At 37.1% G+C, this 25,103-nt stretch overlaps 1 protein-coding gene across 1 annotated transcript; it reads left to right on the top strand.

Moving 5' to 3' along the window:
- Positions 1-749: 749 nt before the first annotated feature.
- LOC149156078 (transcription factor MYB106-like) lies at positions 750-1,241 on the top strand. Its single transcript, XM_089445620.1, has 2 exons — positions 750-1,004; positions 1,106-1,241. The coding sequence occupies exons 1-2, from the start codon at positions 872-874 to the stop codon at positions 1,237-1,239; spliced, it is 267 nt and encodes an 88-aa protein (XP_089301746.1). The 5' UTR covers positions 750-871; the 3' UTR covers positions 1,240-1,241.
- The last annotated feature ends 23,862 nt before the right edge of the window (positions 1,242-25,103 follow it).

Raw genomic sequence — 25,103 nt, 5'->3', positions numbered from 1 at the left:
GGCCAAATAAGATGGCCAACAGAAGTTCAACTGCAAACTTTAGAATATAACTAATAATACCACTAAAAAACCCTGCAAACTAATGTTATCTGCCCTCCGAACGGTTACTATAGTCCCTGCCGGATGCCAGATGGCAGGGACTAATAAAGAAATTTGTGAGATGTATAAATTGAATGGGATTTGATTAGTTAACCATAATAATGTATTATATAAATTAAATCTTTAATGAATATTAAAATATTTATTTTATGATACTTCTTACATTATTAAAATTATAAATATTAGAAAATTTTATTATTATTATTAGTCCCTGCCATCTAGCATCCGGCAGGGACTATAGTAATCGATAGGACCCCGACTTAGCATTAGTTGACCCCTTTCCTTCCCTGTTATACGGCGGTTAGAGTGGGGATATGCTAAGTTTCGTTTGCACTCACTCTTTCGCCATCCTTCGCCATCTTATTTGGCCTCTTCCCGAGGCGGAAGAGGCCCGACCATAGCCTAAATTGCTATTTAGGCCTAGTTCCTTATGCGTGACCGTCAACGGTTTGCAGGCATTGGGCGATTAATGCTAGCATTACTTTGCGATGTTTGGGATTTTAATTAGGTGTGTTTAAACTTTTATACATTGCAGCGTATTTGGAGGCAGCTGTTGTGCATGCAGGGGCTGTGCGTGCTACATGGACAGCAGCTGTGCAGTTTGATGTCGCCGCTTATTTATTCTATGCACGCACCACTCCATTGCTCATTCGCCACTCTATTCTGTTCTGCTTCTCTTGCTTCCCGCACACGATCGAGTCCCGCCGCTGTGCTGCCAGGCTCCAGGACTGTGAAACTTCTTTTTGTTCTTTCAGTTCTTTAAATTTGAAGCATGGGCCGTGCACCGTGCTGCGACAAAGCTGGAGTGAAGAGAGGGCCCTGGACTCCCGAAGAAGACAAGAAGCTGCTGGCATACATCGAGCAACACGGCCTTGGCAACTGGAGATCCGTTCCAGTCAATGCAGGTAACGACTTCTGTGCATAGATCTGTGTTAGCGTTCAATTCCCTGTAACAGAAGGATGTTTCACAAATTTGCTCGTGGGGCTTTATTTTGTTGTATTGCAGGTCTGCAACGGTGTGGAAAAAGCTGCCGCTTGCGGTGGACGAATTATCTCAGACCGGACATCAAGAGAGGAAAATTCAGCCTGCAAGAAGAGCAGACCATTATCCAGCTGCATGCTCTCTTGGGAAACAGGTGAGAGTGGACATCAATGCCGAAGATCCCTTCTTGGATCTAATGCTATGGTTTCAAGTAATTCTAATCCTTAATGTAGCTTTAACGATTTTTACATGTGAGTATTACATTGAGCAGCTTCAATTGCCCTGGTGGGGAGTATTACTCGCTTGTGCTATTGCCATATTCTTCACAGTGCCCATTGGTATCATTACTGCAACTACTGATCAGGTATGTGAAAAGTCTATGCTGCAAATTGTTTTTCTGTTGCTTTAATAACGTGCACTAAAAACAGCTTATTTTTTATTAGTTGGGCGGGAATTTGGCTTTATAATCAAACAGAGGCATGTGAATCAAACACAAGCATACCTGAACTTTGAAGCAGCAGCGAGCCTGGGAGTTTTAGCTGAACAGGAGCCGACTCGTCCATTCTCCTACCTGCTATACCAGTAAGTCCATTCAGCGAATTTTCAGTGTCGGAAAGGCAATTATCCAGGTTTTAAATTAATAGATATGCGTATTTATGTTACTGTATTTATGCAAGCAAGCTGAATTATCGACTGAATATGTATCGAGAGCTTTGGAAAGACAAATTTACAGTGAGAACAGCTTCTGTGCATCAGATTGAACCAAGAATTACAGCCTATTTCCTCTCTATTGAAGAAGGACGCCGGGTAAATTGTTTTATATTACCAACAATTTTTATTTCAAGAACTAGATCGCATTCATTAAAAGCCCAAATTTACAATGGAACAGACCGTAATTGAGAACCCTAATTTGAAAACGGCAGCGGACAGTTAACATACTGACCGAAATGAATTTATTGCAGGAAGCAGGGAATTACTGGGTGAACTGCGATCCATATTGGCGCGGGCTTCATCCTATGCGGCGATACTTCCACCGGGATGGCTACGTCTCTGCAGATCCAGACGACCCACTGTGGGGAGGTCACGAATGCCGCTGGAATTTTACAAAAGTGCACGAGAGAGTAATTAATTACTCTATATAATTTATGATTCAACGTGATGTTCTCTTACCTCAGAGCTTTGAAGCAAATGCCGTGTGGTATTCAAACTCTGCGTTCAAATTAGAAGTTTTTCCTGCACCATTGTTGACAGAAGGCGCTCTGCTACTTCTTCTGCTTCCTTGCTCTCTACGCTTCTGTCCATATCGGCCATTTTCGTTATCAGGGGAGTTGTGGTTCTGGTGTCTCAGGAACGCATCCCTGCATTAAATCAAATAATTCCCAGGCTTCTCAGGACAGGGCAATGGCGGGCTCCGCACTTGCAGGCATGGCTGCTTCTTTATCCATAGCTGGATTCGAACCCAGTCGAGGAACTTGCAGTCGTTCGATTTCTAGATTTGATGGGCAGGTGGTTTGCATGCAAGCCTCGAGTAACATTTGTCGCTTTTAAAATATAGCTAAAATATTGACCCTTTAAACTATGCTCTTGTATTAATTCACATCAATTTGTAGTTTCATAGTTCCCCTTCATGATTCGTATAGTTGTTTCGTAATTTTAACGATATGTCGCCTTGTTATATTTAATGCGTGCAGTTGTGTCATAGTTTCTTTAATAAGATTTAGCTAATTTATAATTACTCAATACTCGGGATGAGGGGTAGATTGGCTTTCAAATCTTTGAATTAAAATCAATGGAATACCATTACATTTTGCTACCTTAATTCAAAAAAGTTCAGCTGATCTGTCTAAATAGCTTTAATTTGTTAAAGTTTAGCTACTTAGGTGGGGATAGTTGTGCATTCCACATTTAGAAATTACAAAAGGCATTGACACTATCGCATTCCAAGATCAATGGAAGGTTATCACCTTTGGTGATTTTACTTTAATTCAATAAAAAAATATTTTCTCTATGGGATGTGCTTCCTGCCTTCTGTTGATATATCTAAAAGAAACAACGAGTCGGCATTTGCGTTGAATTTTTATTTTTTTCGTTCTAAGTGGATGTAATTATAATGATATTTTTATAGAGTTCAATGCGATTAGAACTCTGTCCTATCCAAATCACTGAGCAATCTCTACAGCTTTGGTGTTTATTTTCCAAGCTCGCTCATTAAAAAATAATTACATAAAGGAAAACGAAAACAACTAAAAGTAATATAATCTGAATGCTAAAACTCTAGTTAGCCTAGTTTGACTGTCATTTCTTCCGTTTTGAGTCCGTCCTAAAAACCTTACGTGCCATAAACTCTAGTTAGCCTTTAGAGTATTTTCATTAGTCGGCCATTAGAAATCAATGCCTGGCCGCTCGCCTGCATGTCTTCACACTGTTAACGATGCCTTGAGACGCTGCAAATGATCTCTGCATTCGTGCGCCACGCTAAGTCAACTTGATGCAGGGACTCGCTGCGTCGCAGCTGCCCTTGTTAGTATTAGTATTCATAAAAAAAAATTAATATAAAAATTAAATATATATACATTAAAGAAAAACATCTAACAAGATTCATGCTAAAAGGAGCATGAATTTCATATTTTGTTTAAACTAAGAAGAACTTCATATTTTGTTTAAACCAAGAGGGGTCACAAAATTCTCTATAGGGGAAGGAATTTCCTCATAAGTAAATTGTACAAATTAAGAATTGTAGGCTCTAAATTAACCATGTATCTCATTGCAATTATGGTAATAGGTTGTTTTAATCACTGGGAATGTGGCCTTTGTCAATATAACAAATGTAGGGATAGGAATTTGTCATTTTCTTAGGCTACTAAATAGATATCCTATTTTTACTGATGTTTTTGTATATATAAGTATGTGTGTAGTAGTGAAAAGTAAGGTCTATCAGAATTATAGGTTTAATGAATTGGAGAGGAAGAAGCTCTCAAGTATATTCGAAAGTAAGATTTCGAATAGAAGGTCTGCAAGGTTCCGTGCACATCTCTATTAAGGAATCAATATAGCTTTTATCTTATGTGCATATGTATATCATCTCTCTGCGTAATCTTTCTTTGTAGATTTGAATTTTTCTCTTTTGAGAATTGGATAGGAAACCCTTGTAAGAGTTTAGAAGACTGGTTCACTCTTAGTAGAATGGGCTACAAGAACCCCGTAGAAAAGGTTGAATGCTCTCTGAGGATTGATGTAATTATTTATGATTCAATGACTCTGTATTATGAGATTACAGCGTAGAGTTTAAGTCTCATTCGAGTGATTGTGTTCACATTGGCTCGATATTAATTTGTCTTGTGGCAATTTTGCAGGTCCAACGATTAATGGAATCTTTGGTTTGAATGTTGGAAATAAGCCCAACAAAGGTTTGTGATTGAGGAGGGGAAACCATTGATGAGGATGTAAATGTGTTAGAAAACCTGCACAGCTGAATCTAGCTAGTAAAGGTTGAACACAGAGCTTTGCAGAGCAAAAACACTAAAAGAATCGAAAGAACAAAAAGAATGATCGATTCATAAAATAGGTTACATTGCCCATGATATAGCATTACTGGGTGAAGATCCCAAGGTAAGGCACCATAATGGTGATCAATGAGAGGACTCAACACCTACAACAAGTTCCGGAGAGAACTAGCCAGTTTCAGAGTGAAAGGAGGAGCAAATCAAGGAGTAAATCATGCAGAAGAACTAGCCAGTTGCGAAGTGAAAGGAGGAGCAAATCAGGGATTAAATCATGGAGAATAACTAGCCAGTTGCAGAGTGAAAGGAGGAGAAAATTTGGGAGTTTTTTCATGCAGAAAGCATCTTGCATGTAGTCCCATGCTCTAACTAAGTGTCTGCATGTGCTAGTAATGAAGGTCCTAGGTGTGTAGTATCTCCAACACCCCCCCTGAACACCACTATGGATAAAAATAGAAAATGCACTTGGCAACTAAGGCCAAAGGTCACCCAAAATACAGTGCAACTTGTACTAAAATTGAGGAAAGAGGGAAAACCTCGTGGGAACCCCCCCCCCCCCCTCAAAATACAATGTAATCAAAAGAATAGAGGAAGAAAACACAATTGCTAAGCAACTGTGTCCTTCACTCCAAGACGATCGCGCAGAGAGTGAAACTTCTGCTCAGTGAATGTCTTGGTGTAGATGTCTACAATCTGTTCTGCTAAAGGAAATAACTGCAAATCAATGACTCGATCATGTACTAAGTCTCTAATGTAGTGCATATGGATCTCTATGTGCTTCATCCTTTGTCGCTGTACTAGATCCCTAAAAAATTTGAGAGTGCTCTAGTTGTCACACCAGATGACAATGGGCTAGTGGAACTGGACACCCAACTCAGTGAGGAAGTGATGTAGCCACAGAGCCTGAATGGTGATGTTGACTACTCCTCTGTACTCAGCCTCAGCAGAAGATAGAAATAACAACCTACTTCTTGCTCGACCAACAGATAGGGCTAGACCCTAGACTCAGTGAATATCCGGAGGTGGACTTGCGATCAATGCTCTCGCCCGCCCAAACAGAATCTGTGAAGCCAAGGAGATTCAACGCAGTGCCTGCAGCATAGTGAATCTCGAAGGTGATGATGCCCTACACATATCGGAGGATGCGCTTGGCAGCATTCCAGTGTAGCTCATGCGGCTCTTGCATGTATCTGGAAACTACCCCTACTGCATATGAGAGATATGGTCTGGAGTGGGTGAGGTACAATAAGCTCCCCACTATCTGTCGATAGAGAGTACTATCAACTAATTGAGTGTCACCTCCATCCTCAAGGCGGACCCCAGATAGAAAAGGAGTCGGTGCTGGCTTGCAGTCAGTGATGTGAAATCTATCGAGGAGATCCCGTGCATTCTTAGCCTGAGAGAGTTTGATGCCTGCGGCATCCTGGCAGATCTTAAGACCAAGAAAGAAGTGTAATGGACCCATGTCTGTCATCAAGAACCTATCATGCAAGGCCTTCTTGACTGCAACAATGGCTGAAGCCGAGCTGCCGGTGATTAGGAGATCATCCACATACAAAACTATGATAGGAAGAGAATCATGTGTCCTGAGCATGTAAAAATTAGGATCAGACTTACATATTTCGAAGTTTTGTGATAAGAGAAAAGAATCCATCTTTGCATACCAAGCTCTCGGGGCCTACTTAAGGCCGTAGAGAGATTTCTTCAGTCTGCAGACCAAAGATGAATCTTGAATGATACCATGTGGCTGCTCCATGTAGATCTCCTCAGATAGGTCTCCGTGAAGAAAGGCATTCTTCACATCCATCTAATGTACTTCACACCCCTGGGTAGCCGCAATGGCAAGTGCAAGGCGTATGGAATCCATCTTTGCTACTGGAGAAAAGGTCTCGTCATAATCAATGCCATGCACTTGCTGGAAGCCTTTGGCTACCAGCCTGGCTTTCTGTCTAGTTATTTGCTCATTTGCAACACTCTTGGTCCTGTAGACCCATTTGCATTGGACACGTTTCCTTCCTGAAGGAAGGGGGACTAGATCCTAGGTCTGGTTCTTGAGGAGGGAGTTATAATCCTCCTCCATGGTGAACTCCCAAGTGGGATGCCCAGCAGCCTCAACATAAGACTACAGATCAGAACACTGAACCAAATGACAATGCCAGGATGGCGTTGGTTCAGTGGCAGTGAGGGCAAGACAAGGCTCAATAAAATCTGAGCTAGTCCTATGTGGATTAGAATTATCACCCATAAGACCATTTATAGCAGCTGGTTGGTGTTGTGCATATATCTCACTTAAGCTCCTTGTTCTCTAATTTATGACAGTGGAAGTTGATTCACTGCTGGAAGCCTGATCTGGGCTTGGATGTGGATCATCATATGCATGCACTGGATTTGTATATGAAGACTCTGTCTCTGCATCTACATGCTCTACCTCAGCATTTGCATGCTCTATATCTGCATCTGAGTGTACTGAGTCATCATCTCGGACATGAGGTAGATAAAAGGTGTCTGCATGCGACATTTGAGGTGCATGCGAGAGACTTTCCTCAAATTTGACACTTATTATAATACTTATACATAACCCAACACAAGTAAAATACAAAATATAACCTGATATAAAATGCAAAATATAACATAATGTTATATTCCTTTCTTTGCACAAGTAACTCTACCCATAGAGCTACATTAAATATTCTTATACATCATAAAACATAATGAATGAGGTATGGAGTATTATAAGTCAAAAGGCCTCCACGCGACACACGACATCAACTTGGTTAGTTGAATGTTTGACATAACCCCTAACCCCTTTCGTGTGACGGTTGGGTAGGAGTGCAAATTGTGTTAAGTATTTAGAGTGCATTCCCTTAACCTCCACACTCAGTTAGCTTGAGCTCCTACTCGCGAGGGTGCCACGAGCTCATGTGTTTCATTTGTTAGGTAAGAAAGCACCCCTCGAACAGAAGTTCTAGATATTAGTACTCAAGTAATTTAGCACTAGAGGGTGGTTAATAATATACCCAAAAGTTAGAAGTATGCATTATTTTGTTACTTATAATATTTCCGGGTGGTTGAATTCTTCTTGATAACAGATATTTGCGTTAGGTAACTTTATCACGGAAAAAAAAATTCAAATTTATGAATGTATTGGTGTTTTATAAATTAGTACTTTAAGAGAATGAATGTTGGAAAGAACATGAAATCGGAAAATTCTGGAAAAACCCAAAAAAAAAAAAAACATTTTAACAAAAAAATTATAATAATTTTTTAATTTATATTTTATTATTATATAAATTAGTTAATTATACATTAATGAGATGATAATTTTTTTAAGAAAACAAATTAGTGTCATGAAATCATTACAACAATAATTATCAAAAAATTATAGTTCATTATATTATTAATAAGAATTTGATTATGAATGGAGAAGATAACCACCATTCTACTCACTCATCCAAAATATCTTCAATTAACTAATATAATAACCAGCATAGATCTATTTTAAATACAGATTTAACATGAGTCCAGAGGGATCCAATTTCTTCACTTGCAAATTTTTTTATGAGTAGACATTATTTAAATATTTTGTATAGTTTTTTTTTAGATTTTTTTTTTTTAATTTTTATTTTAAGGAACATAAACAAAATTTTAACTTTGATGATGGACGAACATGCTTACACATCATATTGGACTGTAAAATGAACCTCTCAACTCAATAAATATAAATATCTATCTATTAATTTAAGAATAATCTATTTTCCTTGTAAATTTAATAATTAATATATATATATATATATATATATATATATATATATATATATATATATATAATTCTTAAACAAATATAACAATAATCTATTTTCCTTTTAATTAATAATTAAATTATTAATATTAATATAAATTTACTTAAAAAAATAGTTTTTTAATTCTTAAACAAATATAGTATTTCCTTACACTGTTCGTGAAGAGAAATAGTGCTATAAATCTTTAAACTATTTATAAAACAATTTATAATTTTTTCCATAATTTATTATTCAAAATATTAATTATGAAATTTTATAATAAAATAATCTATAAAGTATTTTAAAACATTCGTTAATTTTCTAACTTTTATAATAAAATAAATACTAAATTTATGTTTAAAAAATTAGAAAACTAAATAAATTCTTTTCCATTTAGTATCGCGCCCACCACCAAAATATTTGCAATTTCAATATCATACAAAGAAACAAGGCAGTTAAACCAATCCAACCAAAGTTAATTATAAGTGTTGAATGTGTCTAAACTAAGTACAAATTCTATTCATTTGTTCTTTGAAACCATAAACATTGATAATCACAACTAATAGATGTTTCGAGAAGCTACTTGGATGTTACTTGCATTACATCTGTAAAGATAATAATGGATTCAGCATAGTCGCCATCTTTTATCAACATGGTCAAAATGAAAGAAAAACTCTTTTCTCTTAAAAAGGGCATGCATACATAAGAAACCCTAGAAAAGCCATATCTCCAATTTAAAACTTAAGCAAAACAGGTATGAGTCCAACACATAAATTGCAAAATCATGGGAGTGGGTACCATGGCCTCACAAAGCAACCTAAACCATCTTGTTAGTTTTGGAGAAACCCTCAACTATTTACCCAAAACTTGAAGAGATGCCAATGTTGCAAGTTGCAACCATGTATTGAGCCAACCATGTGACTTGCAAGGATGAAGAAGGTGAAGTATACCTAAATACACAAACTGCTAGCAAAATGATTTACCTATCACAGGAAGACAAGGAAGAAAATGGATTTGGTAAGGCTAGACATCCCAGTCTGTGACATCAGTTGTACACCTCGTTGGTTGACCATAAAGTTAGCATTCACTCAACACCATTTACATTCCAACTACAATCAACCAAAGTCATTAACCAGTGGCAAGTCTCCAACAATAGTTGAGAAAAGGATAAACTTTATCTAACTTGGTCTTCTTATATGCAATACCAAATGAATATCATGAATGCTAATAGGTTTTTGATTACCGTATTTTTAGATAATGGTGGATTGATAATTCGTTAGAGTAATTTGGGTGAGGCCTGAGATCAAAACTAGCCACTACCACTATAACACCAACAATATATCCAATATCTTGCAAGCTAGGTATACCATGAATTTACGTCTTAGCAAGAGTTGAGACACCATGAGGATGGGGAAGACTAATCCTTGAGCATTATCATAATAAGCCATATATGCCCCCCCACATGGGATTTGAAACTAGGTGGACGGGATAACATCCCATTGTGCCAAACACCCAATCATCATACGAGGAGACATGCCAATAGAAATGATAGTAAATTGAAGCGAAGTAAAAAGGTTATCGCCTTCATCATTTGTCCTTATCTTGAAGGTATAATGAGGTCACTGGAGGATTCAATCATAAAATTAATGGTTAACTTTTAATTTACTCAATTTTATATCCTTTTCCCCAAAATAAATGGTCTTAATCTTTGTATGAATACCAATAAACCATAACGAGGATGAGGATGATGAACTACTAGACACTTCCATCATAGAACACCATAATGAAGATGAAAATGATAAATGGAAAGCCACTTCCATCTTTTCACATTCTCTTCTATGGTGGCATTTGAAAATAGGTATGGATTTGTCTCCACCTAAATCAACCACTATTCAAATTAGAGGTATGCCATGCTTGATAGATGGACTACAGAGGAAAACAAACAATGACACAATTTGATATGATTTGTTGCTTAGTAAATCACATTAATTCAATTGATTCAAGCTACAAGATTAAATAGACTTAAACTTCTAAGAATATATATGTTAATGTTAGCTTACACATGCATGATTGATAATTCCTAAATTTATAATCTACGTAAACTTCCTGAAAATGCAAATTGGCCAAGTTTAACTCGGAGTAATTATCTCCAACAATACCCCTTTATTACAACCACTAATGCTCGTTTCTTTAAATCTCAACTAGGCTTACAATACCTAGTTTTTTTCAATGAAATTCAAATACATCTCCTGTTAATGACTTTGTGAATACGTTAGCCAATTGATCTTTTGATTTACAAGATTCCAAGTGGATTTATCCATTGTTTTCAAATTCTCTAATGAAGTGATGTCTCATATCAATATGTATGCTTTTCTAATGAAAACCATGGTCCTTTGACAAGGATAATACTCAGTTGTTGTCACAATACCCTATAATTGGTCCTTATTATTTTTGTTGGAGATCACCCAATAATTTATGTAAGAACACTACAAGTGACAAGTTGTTGATGTTGTTGTTACATACTCTACTTCTAGGAAAAATATTAGAGTGACCAAGAAAATGAAATAATGAATAGCTAAAATTCACTTCTCCAAATAGATGAATAGATTGGAAGATTAGAATAGAAGTACCTCCACCAAGGTTTCCAAGGTTAAAGGTGCAAAGACAAGAGGAATGTACTGAAAATAGTTTTTGTTTGAGTAGTGGGTAAGTATCTTGATTGAGAAATAAGAGAAATAGTTCTTATTCTAGAAGCGAGTCACCATATTCAAGAGAAATTAGAAAAATAGTCCTCCTTCTAGTAGTGAATCAATGGCTATGGTGATCAATTAGAAAACAAGAATATTCAGCGAAATCTATGAGTAGTGCAATGCAATGGATCAATAAGCCCATATTTCCTTATTATCATATCAACCTACTTATTTTGAGGAGGCGGTCAAAAAAGAGCATTGGGTATAAGGCACAAATGAATCTATTGAATCTATTGAATGGAATGAGACATGGGACATTATTGATCTCCTAGAACTAGAATTAGTGTTAAGGGTTTCACAAAACACTAAATGAAAAAGGAAAGACTAATTGCCAAAGGGTTTGCTTAGCAACCCGATATTGAATATGGTGAAAGTTTTTCCCCACTAGAAAGGTTGGATACTATTAGAATTGTGTTAGCCACAACATCCTGAAATAAATGGCTATTTTACCAGATGGATGTTAAATCAATGTTTTTGAGTGGAAATTTAGAAGAAGAGTTGTATGTAAATCAAGCATTGAGATTTGAAGTAAAAGGCCAAGAATACAAACTGTACAACCTAAATAAAGACTTGTATGGCTTGAAGCAAGATCAAAGGTATTTTTATATCAAATTGACTCTTATTTACTCAATAACGGTTTCAACAAATAGCTCAGTGAGGTAAAATTTTTATAGTTTACCTTTATGTTGATGCTATGATATAAATTTTATGTTATATGATTTTAAAGGTATCATCAAAATAAAATTTGAGATGAAATATCTTGATCTCATGAAGTAATTTTTCATAATTGAAGTTAACTAATTTTCTTAGTGCATTTTCATATGTCAAAAAAAGTATGGTATAGATATCTTAAAGAGGATTTGGATGCAAAAATGAAACTTTGTAGATACACATGTTGCAACAATAACAAAATTGAGCAACCAAGATGGAGATTAGGATTTGATTCAACATTGCATAAGAGACTTGTAAGTGGTCCAATTTATGTTACTACAACTAGACTTGGTGTTATGTATGAAGTCTCCAAAGGACACTAATTGGAATGTTGGAAAAATAATTTTAAGGTATTTTCAACCAATTCAATTGCACTAGAATTTTGTTACATTTAATCTTATCAATCTGGGTTTTCAATCTTGTGAAATGTAATGCAAAATTTATGCTAGTATTTGGCTTCTAATCTATCTAATATAGATGGACATTAAAATAAATGTTAAGCTATGAAAAGTAACTCACAACTATCTAAATCAATATAATCTTGGTTCTAAAACACTTATAGATTCTTATAACCCTGTAGCTAATTTCAACACTTATAGATTCTTATAACCTTGTAGATAATTTCAATGGTTTTGACAAACTATTTTAAAGATTTGAATTGTAATTATTTGTAGCTTTAAATATTTAATTTCTATTAAATTAGAGAATTTTGTGATTATCCTTCATTATATTGACACACATAGGAAATTAAAATCACATTGCTGAAAAAAATTAAAACACTCTGCAAGAAATAAAACTAGGTGATCACTTTATGATACACTCTCCTCTCACTGCAATTTATATTAAAATTATTATAAAATATTTCAAAATATGTGAGCAATAACTAATGAAAAAAAGTCTGGTAAATATGTGAGCAATAACTAATGAAAAAAAATCTTGTAAATTTGGTAGACTGTAAGCGAGAAATGAACAAAATTCAATGCTATGGTATGTAAAGGAAAAGAAACAAACTCATTTAAACAAGAAGTAACATGCATCTTGCCACAGGGAGGACCTCCTAGCTGGGTAGCACGTGCGAGAGTAACTTAGAACCTGGTTATTAACTCAAATCACAAATGCATTTATAGACATTATTGGTATAACTATGTTGGATTGAAAACTATATTAAAATAAAAGCTCACTCATACAATAAACCTTAAATTCTATCTTGCTTGTTCCTTATGATTGAAACTAAAATATTTATAAACTCTTAAAACAATAATGGAATTCAGAATCATATTGCTATCATTCATAATGAGATATCAATAGCTTAGAGTTTTGATGCTATAATTCAGAACAAGATAATGTTGACTCATTGTTTTGATGCTATAAAATAGGGTATGAGACTCAAAGATTGTTTTCATAATGATGTATGGATCATAGAGATCCAAATATTGATCATTGTAAGAATGAATCTTGTTCTCCATTCTTTGTGTTTGATCTTCTTGCCACACTGCTATGATGTTGGCCATGATTCTATATCACAAACCCATGGTGCTCTATTATGATGCCTTGCGAACCTGTGATACTCTATGTCTCCACTTACCTTATTGAATAAGGCATTGACTGACTATAGGGATGACATGATTGCTTGTTGGGTGAGCCTGATAGGTGGATTACCATCTTAATATGTTTTGTCACGTTCTATATTCTTCAATTTTGTTGAGTTGTTCCTCGAAGTGTGTCAACCTATGATTTTGCTACAAAACTAGATAACATCTACATATTATTTACAAATTTGCAACTTTTACACTTTAACATGCTTTTACAATGAAAACATATAAAACAATAGCAAAATGGACATGTTACCTTTAAAAATACTTTTTATTAACTTTTGTAGCTCTCGTGCAATTTGTATGTATGGGTGATGGAAAAAGTATGAAAAAGGTTGGTTACGATAGCTTTCTAAAAGGCTAAATGGTCAAAACTAGACCAACAAAGCAAAAAAAAGAGAAAATTCTTCAACCTCATTATGTATATTGAAGGTACAAATTAAAATGGATTATGGTGCACAACTTTTGAATATAACATAAGATAAAATTTGATGATGCACACTTGAATTACATCAATCAAATAATATTACATATATACATGAAGTGTTGCCTCAAGATAGCTAGATTATATTGGACACAATCAATTGGTTGAGAGAATATCTCAACCATGCGCCAATCTAGGAATCAAATAGATCTAAACAACCCCTAGAAAATAGGAACATTCTCTTTTACATACAAAGAATCACAACTGAGACAAGTAGGAGTTATATTTTCCAAGTCACCCCCTTAATGACTACTTGTATCAATCTCAATCAGCAAAGATCTTCATCTGGTCCAATCTGGAAATTACACTGTGTACCTTGTTCATGCAGACATCATCAAATTGTCGACGTCCATACGAAGGAACAACCATCCACTGTAATGCATGGGTACCTAATTACTGCAACCATTGGTCTAGTAGGAAGTCCTTCACATACATGGTTCATTCAACTTCTTTATGAACTCTCTTTTTCTTGGTCCTTCACACTTTGAGATTATTTCATCTCACAATCCCCCCACTAATCAAAGACTCAATTTTCATATTACATATCAAGCTTAGACACGAGTACACCTGCCACCCTTGTACCTATTGAGTGGCTGATTCCACAACTTGATGTTACTAGGGAACATATAACAAAGGGATATGCATGCCTCTTTGGGCCCTACAACCATATTCCCTTTTAATATACTTCAGGCTTAAGAAGCTAGTAGGTACGTAAAAAATTTCAAGGACCACAACGGCCCATTACAAAGCAATATATGACATGTAGATTTTCTATAATTACAATGTGTGACTCATAATTTATCATGGTCATGAGTATATTCTACAAACTCAAACAAACTTGGTTATCCATTATCCTTTAATCTCTAATGTAGCTCCAACCACTATCCTCTGATGTCATATTCATTGTCATGTCTTTATCATATCTGGTAATGAACAATTCCTGCAAATAAATTTATTTATTGTTGAAATGGACAATTCCAATGTAGACTGAAAGTTGTGACAATAGTTGGCCAGACTAATTGTCACTCCATAAACAACCTCTTTTATTACATACACATGCATTTCAATGACATGACAATTTTTAGGTATACCAAATTAGCAAATTAGAAGTATAATATGTATCAATTAAACATCATTTCTAAAGAATGCACCAAAAAACTTTTTTTGTGTTGATTGTTGGTTGCAATAATCACCTTGTTGTGTGTACATCAACCAGCACAAAATCCCACCACTTCACCAACACACCAATATCACAGCTTGGACCCAAAAAGTACAAACCAATGGTTCCACTTATTTCACACAACAAAGTAGAGAGGAGAAAACATCGCTATTTTGATACCAAGATAAAGTTTGATGATGCACGCTTGAATTACATCGATCAAATAATACTACATATATACATGAAGTGTTTTCTCTAGGTAGGTAGACTATATTGGAAACAATCAATTGGTTGAGAGAATATCTCAACCACACACCAATCGAAGAATCAACTAGATCTAAACAACTCCTAGAGAATAGGAACATACTCTTTTACATAGAAAGAATCACAACTGATACAAGTAAGAATTATATTTTCCAAGTATATACTTATATGACACACAAAAAGTGACTTTGTTGATAGCATTCATGATGGAAAATTACCTTGGGATGTGCTTCTCATTTGGTCACAAGTTTGATCTCATGACATTCTAAGAAGCAACCCATTTTCTTAATATCTTCTGCAAAAGCAAAGCATGTAGCATCTATGACAATATCATGTCATGTATTATGCATAAGAATATTCTTGAAATCCTTACACATGTGGAGAAAGAGCCAACTTCAATTATTTGTGATAACAATTCAACAATTCCATTGTCCAAAAACTATGTGATTCACTAGAAACACCAACACATGGACACTCTTTATCACTTCTTTTGTGAGCTTGATAACAATGGTGTCATTTACCTTCAATTTTGTAGATATAGAATTTAGCTAGAAAACATATTCACCAAAGTATTGAAAAGAGTAGTTTTTGAGTTTTAAAAATAACACTAAGGCATTTCCAATACTAAATACTGTAATAGCTAAGATTCAAGGGAGGTGTTAAAGCATGTAATCTCACCTAGGTTTGACCAGGTCCATGCGATTAGATAGTTGGTTTTTTGTTACTAATAATTAGATAAAAAAATTAGAAATCAGTTAATTTGTTGCTAGTATTTGACCACCATACAAACTTGCTCATCCTATCAATTCTCTCTATTCCATATTTCTGTACCTATTTTTCCTTATACTATTGGTAGAATGTTAACAACCTTTTTTTTTCTTTAAATACGTTAACTTATTATACATTTATTTATGTTTCTTCGTCCTTCAATTACGAATCAAAATAACGTCAACATATCATCAAATTTTTAACACCCAAACTACTAGAAAGTTACAAGTAAGAGTCCTAGACCTAAAATCAAGCTAAGTTTCAAACACTAACTTACAAATAAATCATTTTTCTACTATTTTTTTGTGTGAGATATATGTTTACTCGCTTTAAATGACGGTTAGATTTACATAATTAGTATCTCATTTCAACATGTATCTAATATTTATATATCCACCAATCTTGTTCAAAACTAAACTGGGAAGTAAAATTTTAAGAAAATAATCTTTTGACGGTTGGATTTACATAATTAGTATCTCATTTCAACATGTATCTAATATTTATATATCCACCAGTCTTGTTCAAAATTAAACTGGGAAGTAAAATGTTAAAAAAATAATATTTTGACAATTTGTAATTGGGTTTCATCCGTTTTGTTTTCATATAGCATGTAGCTTTGTTAGGAAATTAGAATGTAGCTTTGTTGGAAAATTAGAGTGTTGTTACAAGATAACTTGTTATTTATTTAAAAAATGTCTATTTTTTTAAAAAAGAAAAAAAAAACTTATGAAACACACTAAAACAACTTTTATATTGAAACAAACTCTTTGTTAAAATAAATTTTGCATCCGAGCAAGACGCATACCATAATGAAAATTCAATAAAAGTTAAAAATTTCACTAGATAGGACAAATTTCACTGTTCTCTGATCTTTTATCTTCTTGTTTTGCTTTACCAATTACTTGTTCTTAAAATGATTATCGTCCAATTTTTTTAACTCTTGAAGGATCTGCATATTTTTTTTAGGGACTAGAACTGTTGAAGGATCTGTGAAGAAGGAAGTTGGGAGCCTAGGTTTCAAACATATCCCTATTCGTATTCTTACTTAAAGAAATAACACCACATAATGTAAATAAGTGACAACTCAAAAGCAAGTGACCTATAGTCTTTTATTCACTATTACTTACGTATCCACTAACTATATATCTATGGAAACACAAATTTTAAGTTATTAAATAATATTAAATTTAATACTAAACTTAGTTTTGATATTATCAAAATCGCCTAATACTAAACTTAATTCTCATATTACTTAAATATATATTTTTTAAATATAATAAATAAATAGCTAAATCGTTAATAAAATTTGCTCTTAAGACATGATATAGCTGAGGTTCTATCTTAAAAAGATACGAAACAAAAATATATATCAATTTGCGGAAACCGTGACTTAAAACAATGAAATGTCATCATCTAATAGAAAACACAAATAGTCATTGCAGGGATACCTATGATGCACTCTCCGTTCAAACTTTTGATGGATGTATGCCTATTGTCTCCGTTTTTCGGATTCATAACAACGGATTTTTAAAAATGTTACTACGGATGCATCTGACACCACCGTGGGATACACTGCCATCATACGGTCTAATATTTTAATCCGATGAGAATTTCTAATATTAATGGTTATAATATTATAAATTAGCAATTGCATTATATGTTGCAAAGGATGGATGTATGCCTATTGTTTCAGTTTTTCGGATTCATAACAATGAATTTTTAAAAATGATACTACAGATGCATCTAACACCACCGTGGGATACACCGCCATCATACTGTCTAATATTTTAATTCGATAAGAATTTGTAATATTAATAGTTATAATATTATAAACTAGCAATTGCATTATATGTTGCAAAGGAAGTGTAGTAAGGAAGAGCATAGATGAAGATAAATTTGATTTGTTACTTGATCTAAAATTTAAATGTAAATATAGTACATTTTGAGACACTGTTGTTGTTATTGGGTAACTTTTTAAAAATGGGACCTTTATCTTAAATTAATCTACAAATTTGAATTCATAAAAGTTTCTTATATGAATATTCAAACAAAACTCCAATCTTAAATTTTTTTAGTCAAATCATAAAAAATCAATGCAACTAAACCCTGGAGCAAATTAGGTGAAAGAAGCATAGTTTTTAATAAAATGGGCAGCAAGGGTGAGAAGCAAAAATAAAAATGCTATCTTACACAATATAATGAAATTTGACTAGTAACTAATTCAATTCAATCCATGTTAAAAATAAATTAATATTTGATTTAGATTCATTAAAAATTCACTAACAATCCTTGTTATGAAGATATTCACAAACCAACCCCAAAATTATTGATAAAATGTATTGATATCCATGACCCTATAATCCATTCACAAACAAATCTCAATATTGTTATTCAAATGTTTCAGTATTGATGACCTCACAAACGCACATCACCTGAATGAGGTTGTAGATGCATTTACCTTCAATCCTGCAGAATTGGAGCCATTTCTCCCTTGCACGATGCAAAATACATTGAGGTTATATGCAAGTATAAATGTGGTCACACCAAGAGTACCACGGTTGTCAAAGCATAATGCTGAGAGGGTGTTGGTATGTGCTCTAAATTGTGCAACGAGTGATTTTCCAACAAATCCCAAAAACATATGTTCCGATTCAAAAATTTATAAATCCATCATTTCTCCCTGGCATGATGCAAGATACAATGAGGTTATAGGGAAGTATAAATGTTGTCACAAGAAGAGTACCACTGTTGTCAAATCATAATGCTAAAAGGGTTTTGATATGTGCTCTAAATTGTGCAACGATTTATTTTCCAACAAATCCCAAAAACATATATTCCTATCCAAAAATTTATAAATCCATCATGATATCACTAAATAAGAGATGTGCATATCTACAACATTTTCCATGGACTTTATTTCAAGAATAGGTTGAACCCAACGCCCGCTACCACCTTTGTATTAGCATTATTAGTTGGGGATGGGATCAATGAATATTAAAAAGTTGGAGTAGGGCTAGTATCAGTAGTATCTTTGATAACATGCTGAACAATGGAGAAAACAATTGGTTACCATTTCCACATCGCAAAATTGAGCGAAAGGTACCCAAAAATGAAATATTTTGCCTTGTCATGGGTGTCTACACATGCATGCAATAACTGTCATCAGAAATTGACACCAGTTCAACTTTATGCCTTGTACAAAAAATGCACCACAAGGAGCGTGTATAGCGTACATTCTCTCTTGGATCCCACAGAAATAGAAGCATAGGAAAATAAGCAATAGTTCAGAGAGCGTACAAGTAAACATCTTAGCCAATGGATAGAACAGTTGACATAATTGATTCATTTGATCGAATTCCATATCTAGTTGTATATCTGTATACAATTGAAAGAGAGGCGTTAAAGAAATCATAGGTGTAATGCCCCAGAGCTGTGATGAGTTTTGGTGAGGTCACACGACGGAGGAGCACAGGCGAGCCAAGAAAAATGACGCAGCTGCAGAAAGGAAACGCGAGGCTATATGGAGAAATGGCTAAGTGTGGAGACTGGATGACGGTATATAGGAGGAGGCGGTCCCGGGTGGGGGTGCCCAACCGAAGGGCCGATGTGCAGGAAGGTTAAACGAAAGGTTGAATAGGTGGGTTGGCCAGGCGAGCCGACGTGATAACCATGACGGAGGATGAGTATAAGTATATGGCGATGGGAAGGAGTTCAACCATCAATCCAAGGGCAAGCAACCTTCATACAAGGGAAGTGCGAGCTAAGGAGAAGTGTTTTGAAATCTCAGGCGGAGGTGCAGGCGGACATCGGGGCCGAAGCACCTGAGCCACAGGTCAAGTTGTGGGTGTCGCAGAGGTGTGTGTAGGCCGCAGGGCACAGGGCGAATGGTGAATGATTCGATGGGCGTGGGTTGGGCAGCACATAGGTGGGCGCACACGGTGGGCGTTCGGCTGAACGGTTGAGTGGTTCGGTGGGTGCGACGCATGGTGGAAGGGCGAGCTGGGCGAGGCGAGCTCGTGTGTAGGTGCGGTTGAACGAAGGAATGTCGGGTGAGGCTGAACGAGCTTGCAAGCGTGAACGAAGGGTGTGCCGGTGTGCCGAGGGGTGAATCATGCGGGTGCGCCTGACACGACGACACGACGACACGGTGAAGTGTTGGGCGGTCGGTGAATGAGTCAGAGGGCGAGTTGGTGAACGTGCTCGGGTGAGGTTGAATGTGTGATGGTGCACGGGTGAATGATGAAACGTTGGGTGAACGAGGCGGGCGCGCTTGAACGTTGGAACAAAGACGCGTTTTGTGCGATGGTGGAAGGCGTCGGTGGAACGACGAGTCGTGAATGATGAAACGACGATGGGTGGCACAAACAACATGAAGGTGCGATGAGTGCATGAGCTAAACGATAGCTCGGGTGACTTTGCCCGGTGGCTGGGCAAGGCTGCACGACGAGTGTAGGAAGGTGAATTTTATAAGTGTGAAGGTGAAACTTGGGGTTTCCCTCTGTTGTAAACTTATATATGAATTCTGAATATTATCATTATTAATACGGGCAGACTCATAATTACAGGGAGTTGATCCTCCCATGATATTCCGCTGTGCACTTGAATGTTAATGATGAAAGTTTCCGTTGTGTATGTTTAATGAAAGATTATACTTAGCTGTTGAAAAATATTCTAAGTATAGAAGTAAGGCGTAGTCCATGATCGTTAGTATTGTTAAAAAGAAAAAGGTCGGTGGTGCCGCACCTCCTATAGTGCAGTTGGAAGATTACCGCTAGTGTAGGGGCGTGACAGGTGGTATTAGAACTTTGCAGAGTTCACGACGAGGAGCTGATCCCACTACACTTCGTGGAAGGTGGTTTCAGGGGTCCATGACTTGCAAGCTTTGGTGATTCAGGTTGAAGAAGTCTGAAAGGTGATTTAGATTTACAGTTTATGGTCTACACAAGATCGCAAAGAAAGAAGATAGCAGAGATGGCAGAGGAACCTCAAATCACGACAGGTGAATCTAGCCATTATGCTGGAGAAGCTTTCCTGAACAGGGTATTGGAACGAATGGAGGAATTGGGTTCTGACATAACTTCGATGAAGGTCATTCATGAAGACTATGCGAAAGTGAAGGATGAACTTGAAGACCTCAAAGTTCGATACGAGTATACGGAATGGGAGTATACACAAACGAAAGAAGAAGTCAAGAAGATTGGTGAAGCAAGAGATCAAGGTTTCGTTGAAATCTTGAAATTGCAGCAAGCTCTTGGTGATGCTCTGGATGAGATCGCGGTTTTGAAGAAGGCCGTGAGACACAACTCAGGTGGAGGTGTGACTCATGTCAAAATCAAAGAGCTGGATTCTTATGATGGAACGAGAAGTGCAAAGACTCTTGGAAAATTTCTATGGGATATGGAATAGTACTTGGAGCGCTTGGGATTGTCCGATGAGGAAAACAAAGTGAAGGTAGCTGCTCAATTCTTGACGAAGGATGCTAAGATGTGGTGGTGAAGGAGGATGGACCAAATTGCCAATGGCAATGTTGGAGACATAACTTCATGGGATGACATGAAGAAGGCTTTGCAGACCCACTTCATTCCACAAGACAAAACATGGGATGCAAGGATGAAGATAAAGTTTATAAGAAAAACGGGAAGTTTGCAGGAATACCAACGAGAGTTCTCAAGTGCGGTTTAGGAACTTCTAGACATGGCGGAAAGAGACAAGGTGTTCAACTTTATCATAGGTCTGAAACCTTGGGCGCGGAATGAAGTGAAGAGGGAGAATATTAAGACACTTGAGGAGGCTTTTGCTGTTGTGGATCATTTGGTGGAACACTATGATGAGGGTTCTGAAGAGAAGAATAAGAAGTATGACAAACCGAAAGAGAAGACTATGAAAGAGGAGACTTCAAGATCGAATGACAAGTCAAAGATGAAGAAACCGTTGAAGTGTTGGATATGTGAGGAACAACACATGGTGAAGAATTGTCCTTCAAGACCAAAGGTGGCTGCCTTGGCAAAATCTAATGCGAAGAAGAAAGAAGAAACTTCCGTAGGAGTTATGTAGATTCTAGGAGCTGCAGTGGCTATGGAAGATGTCTCTAGGAGAGACCTGGAAAGAAACAAATTGGAGTATGTTGAAATGAAGGTTGGGAGTGTTGATGTGCTTACTATGGTGGATAGTGGCGCAACTCAAAACTCTATGAGTTAGGATTCTGCAAGAAGGATTGGGCTAAAGTTTGTACCGGCGCAGGCACAAATGAAGACAGTGAATTCTCCTCCAGATTCTGTGATTGGTGTAGCTGAAAAGGTGGATGTGACACTTGGTGAATGGACAAGGAAATTTGATTTCACTGTGGTGTGGATAGATGACTATGAAGCTATACTGGGTATAGAATTCATGAAGGAATTTAATGCGATGATTGTTCCCCATATGAAGAAACTGTACATTTACGATGGACGAGAGGATGTACCCATTGGTGTACCAACCTTGGGAGTAACTAAGCCCAAACGTAAGCTGACAACGATGAATAGGGAGAATGGGAAGCGAGATGAAGAGATCTGTAAGCGGTTGTCTGTTGCAGAGACAAAGCTTATGGAGCAGTCATAGGTTATCAGGACATTGTCAGATAGCATCTTGGATCTATCTAAGAGGCTGGAAGCAGTGGAGGATGATGATGACGAAGAGTATGTGAGGCTGAATGTTCAGATGGAGGATCGAGAGGCATACTTGTAGAGAATGGAAGTGGAAGATCTGGATAGGTGGATTGAGTTGATTAGTGAGGGAGAGCCTTCAGGCTCTGCTCCCTCCTCATCATCTTAGACTATCATGGAGGATGAGGCTCATTGTTAGCTGCTCATGGCAGTGAGTCTCCAAACACTTTGAGTAGGCATCTAGGGGTGAGATGACACAGGTTGACAGGTAGCATGCAGTGGATAGTCATGACAATGTGGGGCATGAGTTCTTATGGAGGTGATGCATGGTTGGATTAGCTACCCAACTAATCACCGACATGAGGGGTACCAGCACATGATTCCTTGCAGAATAGTGGCACATCTATGGCGTGAAGCAGGTTGAGTAGTGGACATCTGGATTACCGATATATACAGTTGTGTGGATGATATCTTGGTGACAGGTGGTTGTTGGGATGGAAGATTGTCGAGGGCGACAATGACTTTGAGTGGGGGAGGATGTAATGCCCCGGAGCTGCGATGAGTTTTGGTGAGGGTGCACCACGGAGGAGCACAGGTGAGACAGGAAAAACGATGCAGCCACAGAAAGGAAACGCGAGGCCACATGGAAAAATGGCTAAGTGTGGAGACTGGACAGCGGTATATAGGAGGAGGCGGTCCCACGTGGGGGCGCCCAACCTAAGGGCCGACGTGCAGGAAAGTTAAACAAAAGGCCGAATGGGTGTGTCGGTCGGGCGAGCCGACATGATAACCATGGTGGAGGATGAGTATAAGTATATGGCGATGGGGAGGAGTTCAACCATCGATCCAAGGGCGAGCAACCTTCATACAAGGGAAGTGCGAGCTAAGGAGAAGTGTTTTGAAATCTCAGGCAGAGGCACAGGCGAAGATCGGGGCCGAAGCACCCGAGTCGTAGGTCGAGCTGTGGGTGCCGTAGAGGTGCGTGCAGGCTGCAGGGTGCAGCGCAAATGATGAACGATTCGGTGGGCACAGGTTAGGCAACACATAAGTAGGTGCAAATGGTGGGTGTTCGGCTGAACGGTTGAGTGGTTTGCTGGGTGCGATGCACTTTGGAAGGGCGAGCCGGGTGAGGCGAGCTCGTGTGTAGGTGTGGTTGAACGAAGGAATGCTGGGTGAGGCTGAACGAGTTGGAAAGAATGAACGAAGGGCGTGCAGGTGTGTAGACGGGTGAATTGTGTGAGCATGCTCAGCACGACGACACGACAACACGATGAAGTGTTGGGTGGTCAGTGAACGAGTTGGAGGGTGAGTTCGTGAACGCGCCCGGGTGAGGTTGAACATGCGATGGTGCACAGGTGAACGACAAAACATTGGGTGAACACGGTGGGCATGCCCCAACGTTGGAACGAAGACGAGTTTTGTGCGATGGTGGAAGGCGCCGGTGGAACAACGAGTCGTGCACGGTGAAACGACGATGAGTGGCAAAAACGACACGAAGGTACGACAAGCACACGAGCTAAACGACAGCTCGGGTGACTTTGCCTGGTGGCTGGGCAAGGCTGCACGATGAGTGCAGGAAGGTGAATTTTATAAGTGTGAAGGTGAAAATTGGGGTTTCCCTCCGTTGTAAACTTATATATGAATTCTGAATATTATCATTATTAATACGAGGAGACTCATAATTATAGGGAGTTGCCCCTCCCATGATATTCCGCTGTGCACTTGAATGTTAATGGTGATAATATGTTAATGATGAAAGTTTCCACTGTGTATGTTTAATGAAAGATTATGCTTAGTTGTTGAAAAATATTCTAAGTATAGAAGTAAGGCGTAGTCCACGATCGTTAATATTGTTAGAAAGAAAAGGGTTGGTGGTGTCGCACCTCCTATAGTGCGGTTGGAAGATTACCGCCAGTGTAGGGGCGTGACAATAGGCATCTAAAGAGTTAAAACCAGTTAGAATGTTTTGATTAAGTTAGTTAAGGCGACGTAAATGAAGGAGTTTTGTCTTGTGTTGTTGTGGTATAGCGTACTATATCAGTACTATATCAATACTATGTGAGGAGAAGTAAATATAGTCACCTACATTCATAACAATTTTTCTTGTAAAGAATTGAAAAATATTATTATTAAGAGTTGATCTACATGATGATGAGAAATAATTATGTAAAGTAGTGAGGAAGTAATTTGTTTTTTTTGTTTTTTTTTAATATGCAGGTATTTTGACCTATCACATTTGAAAAATACAAAATAAAATCTCTATGGAAAGTTTCCATATACAGAAGATATGCACATACATATAAGTTGTGTACATACGGAAGATATGCGATACGAAATATGTACATATACAGAAGTTGTGCTACCTCCATATATA

Source organism: Pinus tabuliformis, chromosome 9 (assembly GCF_031772625.1).
Source record: "Pinus tabuliformis cultivar Carrire ecotype Pingquan chromosome 9, CPIR1, whole genome shotgun sequence".
NCBI classification, from domain to species: domain Eukaryota; kingdom Viridiplantae; phylum Streptophyta; class Pinopsida; order Pinales; family Pinaceae; genus Pinus; species Pinus tabuliformis.
Note: the sequence above shows the minus strand (reverse complement) of the source record. Positions and strands in the feature narration are given on the sequence as shown.

Excerpts from the sequence above, each read along its gene's own strand:
- LOC149156078 (XM_089445620.1), top strand. The coding sequence starts at position 872 with ATGGGCCGTGCACCGTGCTGCGACAAAGCTGGAGTGAAGAGAGGGCCC. Across the intron at positions 1,005-1,105 it reads ATCCGTTCCAGTCAATGCAG|GTCTGCAACGGTGTGGAAAA; the intron begins GTAACGACTTCT and ends GTTGTATTGCAG.